Source organism: Pelophylax lessonae, assembly GCF_965119305.1.
Source record: "Pelophylax lessonae genome assembly, chromosome: 4".
Classification (NCBI taxonomy): domain Eukaryota; kingdom Metazoa; phylum Chordata; class Amphibia; order Anura; family Ranidae; genus Pelophylax; species Pelophylax lessonae.
In genome coordinates, this window is record NC_138771.1 from 156,218,090 (window position 1) to 156,232,475 (window position 14,386).

The 14,386-nt window shown below is 46.1% G+C and overlaps 1 protein-coding gene across 1 annotated transcript in view; it reads left to right on the forward strand.

The window, feature by feature from the left end:
• Positions 1–14,386, forward strand: part of PRKCQ (protein kinase C theta) — a gene marked incomplete at its 5' end in the record, with an annotated part of 157,160 nt that overhangs the window by 77,075 nt on the left and 65,699 nt on the right. Inside the window, one exon of the mRNA XM_082255133.1 lies at positions 7,194–7,356. Within this exon, the coding sequence (XP_082111259.1) occupies positions 7,194–7,356 (163 nt within the window). The remainder of the gene's footprint in view (positions 1–7,193; positions 7,357–14,386) is intronic.

Below are 14,386 nucleotides of genomic sequence, written 5' to 3' on the forward strand. Positions count from 1 at the left end.
TCATTGTGCCATAGTTCATATGGAGTTTTCTCTATTGTTCTGGAAAGAAGTCTGTTCTGCAAATATGTAGCTGTCATAGCTGCTTCACCCCAGTATTTTTGTGGTAGTCCAGAGTCTGTCAGCATACATCTGATCATTTCAGTCAGAGTTCTGTTCATTCTTTCAGCTACTCCATTTTGTTCTGGTGTATATAGGACTGTCTTTTGATGTTCTATTCCATTCTGTTTTAAGTACTCTTGTATCTTATATCCTGTGAATTCACCTCCATTGTCACTCCGAAGTATGAGAGGCTTCCTCTGAAACTTGTTACTGGTCTTTAATATATAGTCTTGTAATTTGTCAAAAAGTTCACTCTTGTGTTGCATTAGGTAGGTGACTGTGTATCTTGAATAGTCGTCTGTGAAAGTCACTATGTACCTTTTGAAACGAATAAAAATACTGCGCTCAACACTTAGAGACACAAGAAAGTGCCTGTGTGCATATACCCCAAATAAGTGGTAAATAAATGTCCTTAAATAGGTGAATAAATGAGTTAGTCCTTAAAAGGTGCTCAGTGCAAAAGGATCTCTCAGCAGAACCGAATGTACTTCAACTTGATGTGAGGGACCTCCACCAATAAATCCACCCAGTGCTCAGATTTGGTACTCCTTACCAGAGCTGGTTGACCCCTTGGTTATAGGGGGTCTCATACAGCATTTGATCTCCACATGGATCTCCAGGCTATCCTTGCGATATCCTCATTAATGATCAAAGATCAACCTCCGCTAGCATAAGAGACTCCGGGATCAATGGTACCGTCTCCTCTGCTGCCAATTTCTGCAATGTAACCTCTGCACATCGTACCTCAGGAATTTCTTGTCTGGAGCTACAGTCCTCCTTCTAGATTAGGAACATAAAGCACATCTTTCACTGGTATGGCTAGGTTGTGTCCTAAAACATCTATCGCTTGTCATGTGACTGGTTGCCCCTGAATCGATGCACCAGCCTTGATATTTATTGTTGCCTGTCGCTTTAAATGTGGCATTCCAGTTTCCTTCCCATGGATCATTGATTGTGGCTTTGACCTTTTGTTTAGCATAAGATGGACGCTGTCTTCTTTGCTCTGCTTTCCATATCGTACAGTCTTTCTTTATGTGTCCCTGTTTGTGACATCTGAAACACAATCTGGTCTCTTGTGTCTGTAGCTTTAAGAGCGGTTCTGGTGTCGATTTCTGTGGAGTCATGCACTAATTCCTTTCTTCTCTGATACTCATCTATGAGCCTGTTTTTTTACAAATGATAGTGTCAGATCTGTCTCAGGTCGTGTCTCCAGTGCATTGATCAGTGCAGTATGTTTATCGGGCAAACTGCATAACAACATGGCTGCAGCGTGGCTGTCTGTTATATTCTCCCCGATTGATCTGAGTTGTGCAATAATTTCCAGCATTGCATTTATATGCGCCTGCATGTCCTGTTCTCTGCTAAGTCTCATTCTGTCAAGCTTGCGCAGTAGAAACAGCTTGCTGTTTAAACTGGATCTTTCATGCAGTCTTTTTAGCACGCCCCACATGCCTTTCGCTATGTCGTCATGGCGTATATGTATGAGCTGATCATCCTCCACTAGTAAGCTTATGGTGGCCCGTGCCTGTCTGTTTTTCTTGCTTGTGTGATTGACTCACTGATTTTCCTAGAAGTCTAAACTAAGATACAAGTGAGATTTCAGGCATCCCCTGCAACAAAAATGTCATTTATGGTGAGATACTCTCATCAGGAAATCACATATAAAGGGATGCAGACCCTGCAATTTTCCTCATTAGAGTCCTGCAGGTGTAGCAGCTGATTGATAACTATGAAACCACTCCCATTAGATTCACTTACCACATGGACACAGACAAACACAGGGATTTTTTTTTAGAATCACAAAAGGTAGGAATCTGCAACAAAGTTTGTTAAAATCCTTATAATGTACATAGATCACCTGGAGGGGAATGTTTTTTTCTCAACAAAAGTGGAGTTACTCATTAACCACTTTACCACCGGAGGATTTCCCTGCTTTACGTCCAGGCCACTTTTTGCAACTTGGCACTGCACGACTTTAACTGACAATTGCGCGGTCATTTTCTACTTTGACAGTTAAAAAATATCCAATATATTCAATATGTGTCATATATTTAGGCCAAAATGTATTTAGCTACATGTCTTTGACCAAAAAATCCTCAATGAGTGTATTTTTAACCGCTTTAAGACCGGAAGATTTTACCCCATTCCTGACCAGGCTATATTTTGCGATTCGGCACTGCGTTACTTTAACGGACAATTGCGCGGTCATGCAACGCTGTACCCAAATTAAATTTATGTCCTTTTTTTCTCCACAAATAGAGCTTTCTTTTGGTGGTATTTAATCACCTGTGTGATTTTTAATTTTTGAAAAAAAAGAGCGACACTTTTGAAAAAAAAAAAACAATATTTTTTACATTCTGATATATAACATTCCCAAAAAAATTTAAGAATCAAAATTTTTTAACATTTTAGGCCAATTTGTTTTCTGCTACATATTTTTGGTAAAAAAAATCACAATAAGCGTATTTTTATTGGTTTGCGCAAAATTTATCGCATTTACTAATTACGGGATAGATTTTCATTTTTATTGTTTATTTGTTTACTAGTAATGGCGGCGATCTGCGATTTGCGACATTGCGGCGGACAGATCGGACCCCTAACTGACATTTTTGACACTTTTGGGGGGACCAGTTACATAACTACAGTAATCAGTGCTATAAATATGCACTGTTACTGTAATAATGACACTGTCAGGGAAGGGGTTAACTTTATTGGTGATCAAGGGGTTAAATGTATGCCTCATGCTTACTGACGTGTGTGGGGGGAGGGGATTGTGTGACACAGACACAGATCGCAGGTTCAGCTATGCTGAATCCTGTAATCTTTGACTGTCTGTTACGGGGGAGATCCGCCCACTTTGTTTACACAAGTGGGCGGATTTCCACACTTGATCCCAGACAATCGAGGAAGAGCGGCGGTGATCACCGCCTCTCCTCCCCTGGCCCGACTCCCGCTGTGTCTGAATACAGCGGGAGCGAGTCTCCGGCGGCGCGTGCGCCGCCGAGAGGTGGCGTTGTCCAGCGACATAGGTCTACGTCGCTGGACGATAACGAGCCACTTTGCCACAGTACCCTCAATGTGAGCGGTCGGCAAGTGGTTAAAGTACAGGAAACCAAAATGAAACAAATCACCGCTCTGAAAACAATCAGCTGAGCCAGATGGATCCCGAGCAGCTGTGGCAGTCCTGTAGGAATGGGTGCTCACCAAGGTCCGTGACCTGAGGAATCCATGTAAATGAAGAAGAAAGTGGCACTTCCAGACCCAGGAACTTGGAAACTTAAGTTTATTTCTTCAAATCATAGGTACAACATCAGACAAGACCACAAGACAGACTGGACAGCAGACGCGTTTCACACCTTGTGCTTATTCATTGCTGAATAAGCACAAGGTGTGAAACGTGTCTGCTGTCCAGTCTGTCTTGTGGTCTTGTCTGATGTTGTACCTATGATTTGAAGAAATAAACTTAAGTTTCCAAGTTCCTGGGTCTGGAAGTGCCACTTTCTTCTTCATTTAAGTGGTTAAAGTACCCATCTGCTTACAAGCAGGAGGTGTTAAAAGCATACACCGTAAAGCATATCTATGGTCAAAATGTAACGTCATATTAATTTCCACATCATATTTCAATGTATTTCTAGCCAACTCCTAATAATCTGAACAATCCTAAAGTTTGTAAACGTACTTTGTGAAGATCCCCACACATTTATTACCTTGAATTCTGTGAAACGCATTCCATAGCTCCAAACTGTCCCTGATTTTGAGCGGCTGTCCCTGAGTTGGAACGACTTGGATCCTCCTTATTTGTCCCTCATTTTGGTCTGATCTATATAGTTGTATAAAAAATTTACTTTTTATCTATCAAAAAGTGTTTTACAGTGCTAAACCTTTTATCCAATTTCTTAATTGCTGCATTTAAAAATTCCAAAAGACAATATGAAGTAATAGTAGTGGTAAAAAAGCACTTGTGGGTTTAACCAATAATTTTTTTGTACAATTCTCCTTTAGGGGAGCGTGGCAGGGGGTAAGTCCTATGCCTACATACCTTTGCTAGTAGGTATCCCTTATTCCCATCTCAAAAGGTTGGGAGGTATGCATATTTACTATGCCTGCTGTGTCACAGCATTCACAGCACCTGTCTTTTGAACTACAAAGGTGTTGAGAGGAGGAGTTTCAGGAGGCAGAGTTACAGGAATCAGTGCTTGCAGGCAGCAAGGTACCATGGGATATGTAGTAGAGATTGAAAGTTAACAGCAGAGGATGCAGGGAATCTAGGATGTTGTCAAAATAATTAGCCAGCAGGCAGACAGCACACGCAACATGAAAGGACATTTTTCAAGCAAGCTTATATTGGGTTGGAAATATCCTCCCCTTTAAGGAAGAGGCAATTACGTTGGTATATATGAGCACCCCAGGACGCCCCAAAATCTGGAGAACTTTATTATACAAATCACCTGTGTAAAAGAGCTTCAGCATTGCCCTGTAACTATAATAATCAAACATTGTGATTTAGTTCAGTCCCTTTTATCTTGCTGCCCAAGTCAGAAGTGCTTGAGTGCCATACAGTAAATATGACTTTGGTTGCAACTTACCACGGATAGTTGTAATTCAGTTTGTATGAATTCTGTCAGTCTGAATTTTATTCTGTGAATTTTCTATACATTTGTACTGTGCTGTCATTCTTTATCATTACCAGGTCCTTTCTCTTTCACACATTTAACATACTCTGCTTTGGTTTGTGCCTTTGCCCTCCAATCTTTGCTTGGTTTCAGCAATCCATGAGGATCCCTCTTCCTATTATGCTTCCCTTATTTGCTTAAAAGTTTCCCGATTTCTGTATTTGGCTTAGCACTTGGAACCATGTTATATGCCCTCCCCTGTGCTTGTTTTTGGATTTCCGGCCACATACACATTTTTTTACCTGAAAATACCCCCCCCCCCCCAATCCTAAGCTAACCCCAATTACACTAACACTAAGCCCACTCTACATTAGTGTACAGTAAATTAATATAGATGTACTGTAGCACCCTACAGGGTAGGTGCTATGTAAAAGTATAGTGGGCCTTGGCTGCCTAACAGCAGGGCCATAATACGGCTGCCTCTCCTCCTGTCAGAAGGATTGGGTGTCTCGGGTGGCTGTCTGGGTGTCCAGAGAATGCTGAGTTGAGCTGCAGAGGGGATCCGGTGTGCCGAGGACCAGTGGAGGAAGAGGGGTTCAGTTCCAGAAAAACCTGCCAAGGTTGGGAGTACTGTGAACTGCCCCTAGGGGTCTGCCAAGTGTGTAGTCTCCAGAGAAGGTTCCAGGGTTCCACTAGTCAGCTGGCTGTAAAGGGGGTGCCTAGTTAGAGGATCCTGAAGTGTTAAAGGGGGCACCAGCGGTTGGGCCCTGAAGAGCTAATGTGTACAGTGTACAGAGTTGGGTGTTGCAGTGCCACAGGCAGTGACAGGGAGCTGCCTCGGTCGGTGAAGGACTGAAAGGAGCTGTTCAGTGACTTTTGAGCTGGGTTGAGTGTCAGGAGTCAAGTGTTCTACAGTCCTGGTTCTTCTGAGTTAACAAACAAATTAAAGTCAAGGTTCCAGCACAAGTTCAGGATAACAGTATCTTCAAATGCCAGGAAGCGCTGGTCGGCATTCAGCTGGCGTCAAGACAGCGCCAACGGGCATTTTTTGTATAAAGTCCCAGTTAACCTAGTTGAGCCAGAGGAGTATCCCACTCATTCCCTTCTCCCATCCCCAAAATACAATAAACAAAAGCAACCAAAGATGCCGGAGCAACTCTCACACTTGGGTTCAAACTTAAATGTGTTGGAAGTGTCAGCGGTAACAATGGCAGACCCACATCAGGCTCAAGGCCTGGAAATATTGCTACATCTGAGTGCTGCGTACCCTGTCTGTGTTTCACCTGTCCACTTGTGTAAAGGCTTTATATCTGTTGTTCTTTACTTTGCTTCAGTTTGTCTTTCTGGTGTCAACAGTAAAGAAATTCTTAAAGGTTGCAATCTGTTAGTGTCATGCAGTATAGTCAACAACACTGTGAGGTGAAATCTATTTGAGATCAAGTACTTCTTAGATTTCATGCGTTGACATAAACTTGCACACAGCAGATGTAACATTTAGAACCTACACTTAATCATATCCTGCAAGTCCAAATCTGACTTCTATAACTGTTCTGTTTCTGTATGGGCTCCATTGTTATTTTTAAAAATAATGAGGGTAGGGGGATAGGATGGTCAGCACGTCCTTCATGTTTTCCCCCCTCATTGGGTGCCAAGCAAGGGTCACATGAGAGGCCTACCCCATGTGGGTTCTTTGGGCTAAGCCAAGCATTGAACAGGATCCCCAACCCTTGCACGTGGGATAACACTTCGCCCAAAGGCATGCTCACCAATGCACCAGGGACCAGGCGGGAGCCGTGGTCATGTGAAGAGTCAAACATTAAGGCAGCCTCCCAACTCAGAGATGAGCCACTTGTGTGCAGTACCCAAAGTACAGAGTTCCCCCTTAAGCTAGTCGTCCCATGTCCTACACACTTGTACTGATGTATGGGTTGCATTTGAAGGGACAGACTGAGCCTCTGCTCACTCCACCAGTTAGCGTACCTTGGTTACATAACTCCCAGTAACAGAATAGCATCCCGCCGAGCACACAGCGTTGTCCTCTCACTTAACTCTTAACGGACAGCTGGGGAAGGAATCAAAGCACCGACCCCCCTCGCTACCAGAGGAACCTGTAGCCTGTCAACTAACCAGGTACCATGCCAATGACTGGTTGCTGTTCTTGTCTTGTTGAATGAAACTCTGTACATGCACATGCACCCCTTGAGTAACTTCAGACCAGGCTCTGAGCAGTTGGATCAACTTTTACTTAAAACTTGGCACAACATGTATAACACGTAGTAGCTACTTTCTCCTAACTAAACCTAACTATGGTTGCCCGGGGTTACCTGCACAGGTGAAGCCTCTTTGAGAAAATTCCTTGCTTGGCAACACTTGTACACATTTTACCAGAGCCAGACAAGATGCACAGTCCTACAAAATGTTTTCTATATAGATACATGCAATTGCTAAACATGGTTCCTTTTTTTTTTGTGTTTTGCACAGATCCTAAAGCCCACTATGAAGCAGAGGAAGAAAACCAGTATGCATTACATCAACGCCGTGGAGCCATGAAACAAGCCAAGGTTCATTATGTCAAGTGCCACGAGTTTATAGCCACCTTCTTCCCTCAGCCAACATTTTGCTCCGTCTGTCATGAATTTGTTTGGTAATCCTCATGTTTTTCTGTACGTTCAGATTCATAGGATAGACAATAGTTTTTACCTTCAGATACTTACAGTACATATTAATGCTCTTTAGAAGTTTGATAAAACAATTGTGGTTGCAAATTGACTGTAAATATTATTCTGTAAGGAGCACTTTTTCAATGTGTTGCTTTTTCTCAATCTATTATACATTAGCATTACACTAACCTTTTAGTAGGTTAAGAATAAGTCACTTTAAATTAAAAAGCATTACCAAATAAATAGAGCTCTAGGAAACTTAGCAACTCAATGCAATTTGATTAATGGAATACTTGAAAATAACATAGCACTAACCTTTATAACATGCAAAGTGGTTTACTTTGAGCTCACAAATATTGAATCATTCGTGAGCAGTCCATTACTGGCTGTTCTTAAATCCTATCATTTGAGCTGGAGTTGGGTCAACCAGTCTTCCAGGCTTGACTTTTTTGAAAGACTTGCAACGTGTTTGAACATGATAGGCAAGCATTCATATCAATAGCACAGAGTTTGCTTACAGCCCTTCCATACAAAAAATATAGGCTATGTAATTGCTGTGTGATGCTTTGGATTAGCACTGAGCTAATATAAATACCATGATGCAAAAGTTAATGAATACTTGCTTATTTTAGGAGCAACAACACCAGCAGCTTGAATGGAGCACAGACACAGTCCATTGTAAAATGTGGAGACAGAAATACACTGTGATGAGCTTTGCATGGGGGTGTGTCAGCAGAAGTCTGACGACAGGAGTACAGGAAGGCTGGGCTATCAAGTAGAATGCAAAGAAGCAAACAGACCATGCTAGCATGGATGTGCTTCATGGCCTAGGGTGGTCAGTTTGAAATAGGAAAGCAATGGGCTGGCAGGATCACCAGGTATTCCCCAAAAAGAAGCCATGCAAAGAGAACAGGATACCTTTTAATACAAGTACATGGTAACACAGACACATGTCAGAAATATGAAATATTAGAGTAACATACACTTTAATTATACATTTTCCTTTGAATTTAATTGCAGAACTACGTTGTGTCTATGATTGCTCAGAAGGAGATACTGCACACTTAAGATTTAAAATAAATCTGATCTGGCCTCACATTTTTCAAAAGTAACAATAGCGCTAAAATGCCACAGTGATAAAAGTACCCAGGTCAGTCTTCAGCTTGATCCCTATGTTCTTTTAGAGCCACTTGGACCCCAGGCCAACGCTGCATTCAGAGCATATGCTTCTTACCAAGTTGCGATTAACCCCCACTTGTTGTCATTCAACTGTCAAATGTACACACTGCCCACTGATGTTCTGCCATTTGACACTTGAATCATAGCAGCAGGGTGCATAATTGTGACTTGTGTATAAGCCAAGGGCTCTATTTACAGTGGCATGAGAATCAATTTGAAGATTGAAACAGGAACTAATAGGCAGCACATAATGACTTCGCTGCTGTTGCCTTAGGTATGTTATGCAATCTTTTGCAGAAAAATTATAAATGCACTTATATTTGCAGTAAAAAATGTGCATTTATTTATTTATTTATTTGCATAGGAGCCTTCAAAGCAATGCACCCTTGATTAGTGTATGGTGGGTTCAATGCCAGGCTCCTGTGGACTCATCCTCCAGCTCTATGTCTGTACTGAGTTACGGACTTTCAGTTAGGGAGTTGGAAGAAGTGCTTGTTTCAACTATCAATGTAGCAGATGGGACTTGTACAATATAGCATACAGGTACCGCCGCATGCTGTATTCAACTTCAGTGTAAGATAAATGAAAGACAGGCTTCAACTCCAATCCCCCTAATTGGCTATTTTCATCTGACATTTATCACCCACATTGGGCTCAAGTCAATACAGTGTGCGGGGTTACCTGTACGCGATATTATATCTTGGAGCAAGATATGTCTCCGCAACCACCTTAATGCAGAGTGTAAACCTGGGAGACTAATACTGCAGGCTTGCAGATTTTTTTTTATAGTAGATGGGACTTGCAGTTCATTCATTCACAGATCTCTGTGAATAAATGACATGGCCAGCCAACAGGATTCCAAAAGTGAATGCTGCTTCAGGGGAGAAGAACCCCTGTATGCTGTCACAGGGGGTGCCAGTTTGGGGGGGGGGGTCCCACTTGCACCATCTTACATCCTAAAAATGGGTGTAACGTGTAACAGTGTAAAAGGTGGAGTTGAGCCTTTAAGTCAGAAACTTTTTTTTGCTAAAACACAGCAAACATTTAAACAAATATATGAAAATGTTACTCAATCCAGTTATGAATTAATTAGAAAAAACACATTTACATTTAACTGATCCAAAACTGCTTCAAAGCACCTTGAAATTTCTCTTTTTCCCATAGTTTCAATTGGCTGTTTGTATACAAATTTTTCCTTAATTTAGTCATTTACAGTATGTATTAGGAAAGCAATAGCGTAAAGGATTTTAAATTCTACACAAGCTTGGCAAATGCTTGCTTCAAGTCTCGAAAATTTGAAATTCCTCTTTTTGTAGGACTTTTATACGGCAACCACAGCTACTACATTAAACATATAAAATCATAAACATGGGGGGGGTCTCTTTTCTTTGAAATTGTGCACAACAACAATAACATGTATTTTTTTATATATTAAATTTATTAGCTGTGGGGGCGTGGCCGGGATGTGAGACTGCCTGGACGCACAGGGCTGTAGCTCCGCTCCTGACATAATCCTATCTGTTCAATCGGCATCCATCCCCTACATCTATACCCCTGAAAACTCACCCTGGGGTCCAGAAGGAAGGGCGGCACATCGCAGATTCCTCCGTTCTCACCGGGGAATCTGCGGTCCGCCAAATCCCGGAGTTCATCCCGTCCTTCGGGTCCCGCGGCGGCCATCTTGGACACGAGGCCTCCGAAGAAGAAGATGTCTGCTGGAGCTCAGCCTGCTCGAGACCCCGGCAGCCCACCGGATCCTTCCCCGGCTGACATTCTGGAGGCAATCAAGGCCTGTAAGGACACCCTCACTGCGAAAATGGACTATCTTGCCACAGACATTAGCCTGATACGCCACGATCTTGATAAGTTCCGCTCCCGCGTGACGGAGGCGGAGGAGAGGATATCCCAGCTGGAAGACTCCACTCGAGCTGACTCCACAGAACTCCGAGCCCTTCAGCTTCAGGTTAGGGCATTGCAAGATAAGGCGGTGGATACGGAAAACCGTCTCCGTCGCAACAACGTCCGCATCCTGGGCCTGCCGGAGACGCCAGTTCACCGACATCAGGAAGCGGCTGAGAGACAGGGGCCTGAAGTATAGCCTCCTCTATCCCAGTCGCCTGCGTGTCATAGATGGTGACCGGGCTCGGTTTTTTGACACCCCTGAGGCGGCGGCTGCATGGCTGGATGTTCGTTGACATGGATGATCGCTCGGCTGCCTGAGAATCTCCTGCACTGTCGCAAGTATTGCCTCCACTTCTCCCCCTGCAGCCGAGTGCCCTTTTTTTTTTTCTTTGTGCTTCCCCCTCTCTGAGCCTTTCCCTTTTTTGTTTGCCTGGACCACCTCATTACTGACTTTGCCTCACCAAGACTGCCTGTCGGCCTTCCCCCCATCTCTGATCCACATCTTCCTGCCCCGCTGCTCTTCCCCCCCTCTGTTGCCTTCTCCCCCCGGATGGATGTCCCTGCTTACTGGAGTTACCCCCCTCCTTGTGCTGCTGATATCACATTGTCTGCTGATTTTTTCTCTGCACTGTTCGGACTGTGCCTTCCCGGCCCGGAAAGAGGACTGGGAATCATTCCTCTTTGTTCCCCCCCCCCCCCCTGAAGAGACTGCTCGGCAGGCTGCACGGTTAGCGATCTGCAATATTTTTCTCAGTTTTTGTTTTTTGGGTCAAGATCGTCCCCCCGCCTCCCCTGTGTTTTATGGGGTGCCCGGGGCACGATAGGGCGAGCCGTTTCGGCTCTAGGGTGACTGTTGTATGTTTTAATGTACATGCTTGTTTTTTCCTTTTTTGTTTTTTGGTTACATGTTTTGCTGTTTGGTGCATCTCTCTCTGCTATGCTGTTGCTCACCAGATGGGTCTCCCAGCATGTGTGCTAGTTGGCCCTCTTATGCCTCTTAGGTCTAGATATAATTGGCGTCACTTAAATCCTCTAGCTTCTCCATCCTTTCGTGGAATGTCCGTGGTCTAAACAACAAATTTAAGCGGGCGCAATTATTTCAGTATGTTAAGTCCCACAGTCCCTCGATTCTTGTGCTACAGGAGACACATCTGGTGGGTGGCAAGCTACAGGCCCTCAAGAAGCCCTGGGTCCAAAGGGCCTTTCATGCATCCTACTCCTCCTATGCTAGGGGGGTGTCGGTCTTGGTGTGCAAGTCCCTGCCCCATGAGGTTGAGGCTGTTCACACAGACCCCATGGGCAGGTATGTCGTGCTGGTGCTCACCTTGTGGAGGCAGCGGTATATTGTGGTGGGGATTTATGTACCCCCGCCTTTTAAAGCCGAAGTTCTATACAATGTGTTAGATAAGGTTTCCCTCTACGCCCCTGCCAAGTTGATACTTGTCGGGGACTTCAATGCCATCCTCTCCCCCAACCTGGACAGACCGGTTCCGCCCAAGGTATTCTCCCGTGACCTGCTTGACTGGGCGGAGGCGGCTGGGGTCCGGGAGGCCTGGCGCTGGAAGCACCCTGAGCAGAGGGAGTACTCCTGCTTCTCTGCTACGCACAAGACCTCCTCCAGGATTGACCTTGCCTTTGCCAGCCCGTCCGTCCTGTCAGAGGTGGAGGGGGTGGCATATCTCCCGAGTGGCCTGTCTGATCACAGTCCCTTGCTGATCACGTTGCGATCTGGATTGACTCGCGATGGTTCTATGTGGCGCCTTGGAGCTCACTGGATAGACCAGCCGGACGTCTCACGACAGGCCCCTCCTGTGTTGCGGGAATATTGGCGCATTAATGCTGGCACGTCCTCCCCTGCTACGGTGTGGGATGCGTTCAAAGCATTCACTAGGGGTCACTATATCTCGTCCATTAAGGCGGTGCGCAGCCGGTTGACCGCTGACACGGTGGTGCTGGAGGAGGCGGCGGAGAAGGCCTCGGTCCGCTATGGGCAGGACCCCTCGGCAGCAAACTTTGAGGGGCTCCAGGCCTCCCGTCGGGACCTCCAGCTCCACCTCTCGGAGCTCACCAGGCTGTCCCTGTATCGCTCGCGGCAATGTTGTTTTGAGCAAGGGGACCGGAATGGTCGCTTGTTGGCCCAACTCTCTCAACAGGATACCCCCTTAACGCTGGTACCCGAGCTCATCTCCTCGGCGGGGGAGGCCCTCTCCTCTCCCGGGGCGATTCTGGCTGAATTCCGAGACTTTTATTCCCGCTTGTACACCACTACCCTCCCGCCGAGTCTCCTGCCAGGGGACCTATGCCCTCTTCTTGATCCGATTGCTCTAGGTTGGTTGTCTGATCATGAACGGTCTGGTCACGGAGGAGGAAGTGAAAGTGGTGATCCGCTCTATCCCCAGGGGGAAGGCTCCAGGCCCGGATGGGCTTCCGATAGAATTTTATCGGGCCCATCTGGATCTGCTGGCCCCACTACTGGCCACTCTCTTTAACGATTGTCTGGCGGAGGGGGCTCTCCCCCCCTCCATGGCGCAGGCCCACATAATCCTGATACATAAGTCACCTAAAGACCCTAAATTATGCGCCTCCTACCGGCCGATTGCTCTACTTAACAATGATCTGAAAATCCTCACAAAGATACTGGCGGCTAGGCTTCAACCCCTGCTCCCCTCCGTTGTCGACCAGGACCAGACCGGTTTCATGGCCCACAGATCCACGGACATCAACCTCCGTAGGCTTTTTACAAATTTACAGGCCAATCACACCAACTCTGTCTCCCGAGTCGTCGCCTCTCTCGACATCGAGAAGGCGTTCGACTCAGTGGAGTGGCTCTTCCTGTGGGAGGTGCTCCGGAGGATGAGTTTTCCACTCCTGTTCATTGGATGGCTGCAGACCACCTATGCCTCCCCCGAGGCCGCCATCCGCCTCGGGGGACGACTGTCCTCAGTGTTTCGGCTGTCTCGGGGTACGCGGCAGGGCTGCCCTCTCTCCCCGGCCCTTTTTGCCATAGCCATGGAACCCGTGGCGGAGGCCCTTCGGGTCTCCCCACATGTTAAAGGTCTACTGGTGGCGTGGCTGGAGGAGAGGGTAGCTCTGTATGCTGATGATCTCCTCCTGTTTCTGAATGATGCTGGACCGTCTCTCGGTGGTGCCCTTAGGATCCTGAATGCTTTCTCCGATGTGACGGGACTCAGGGTTAACTGGTCCAAATCTCTACTGTTGGCGATTGACCCTGAGGCCAGGAGGGACTGTGGGCCTGATGTTGCCCTCCAGTGGGTAGATAGCTTCATGTACCTTGGGGTCCGGGTCTCGAGGAACCCTACTGATTTTATTGCCCTGAACTTGGGCCCGGCTGTGGCCACACTCAGGGCCAAACTGAAGGCGTGGGAGAACCTCCCTCTTTCCCTGCTAGGCAGGATCAATTTGATAAAAATGAAACTCCTTCCTAAATTGACATACTTGTTTCGACACTCTCCGCAATGGATTCCAAAGTCCTTTTTCACTGCATTGAACAAGATGTTTTCTAGTTTCTTATGGGGCCCCCGCCCCCCCAGATACAAATTCGCCACCCTTATGCGTCCCCTCTCCCAGGGAGGACTGGCTTTCCCCGACTGCCATAAGTATTTCCTGGCCTCTCAGCTGGTCACAGCTGTCTGGTGGTTGGCCCCGGAGGCTTCTAATTCCACAGTAGTGGTGGAGGCCGCAGTGTTGGTTTCTACGGAGGCGTTGTCCCTTCTCTTGTTTCGTGGACCTCGGGCCCCTTACGAACTGACTACCTCCATGCGCACGACGCTTCGAGCGTGGCGCCAGGGACTTCTTTTGGAGTCTTATCCGAACACCGCGTCCTCCCCGAGCGCCCCTTTGTGGAAGAACCCCTCTCTGCCCCACCTGTACAGTCTCCCTGACCCGGTGCGATGGACTAAATTCAACATTAAA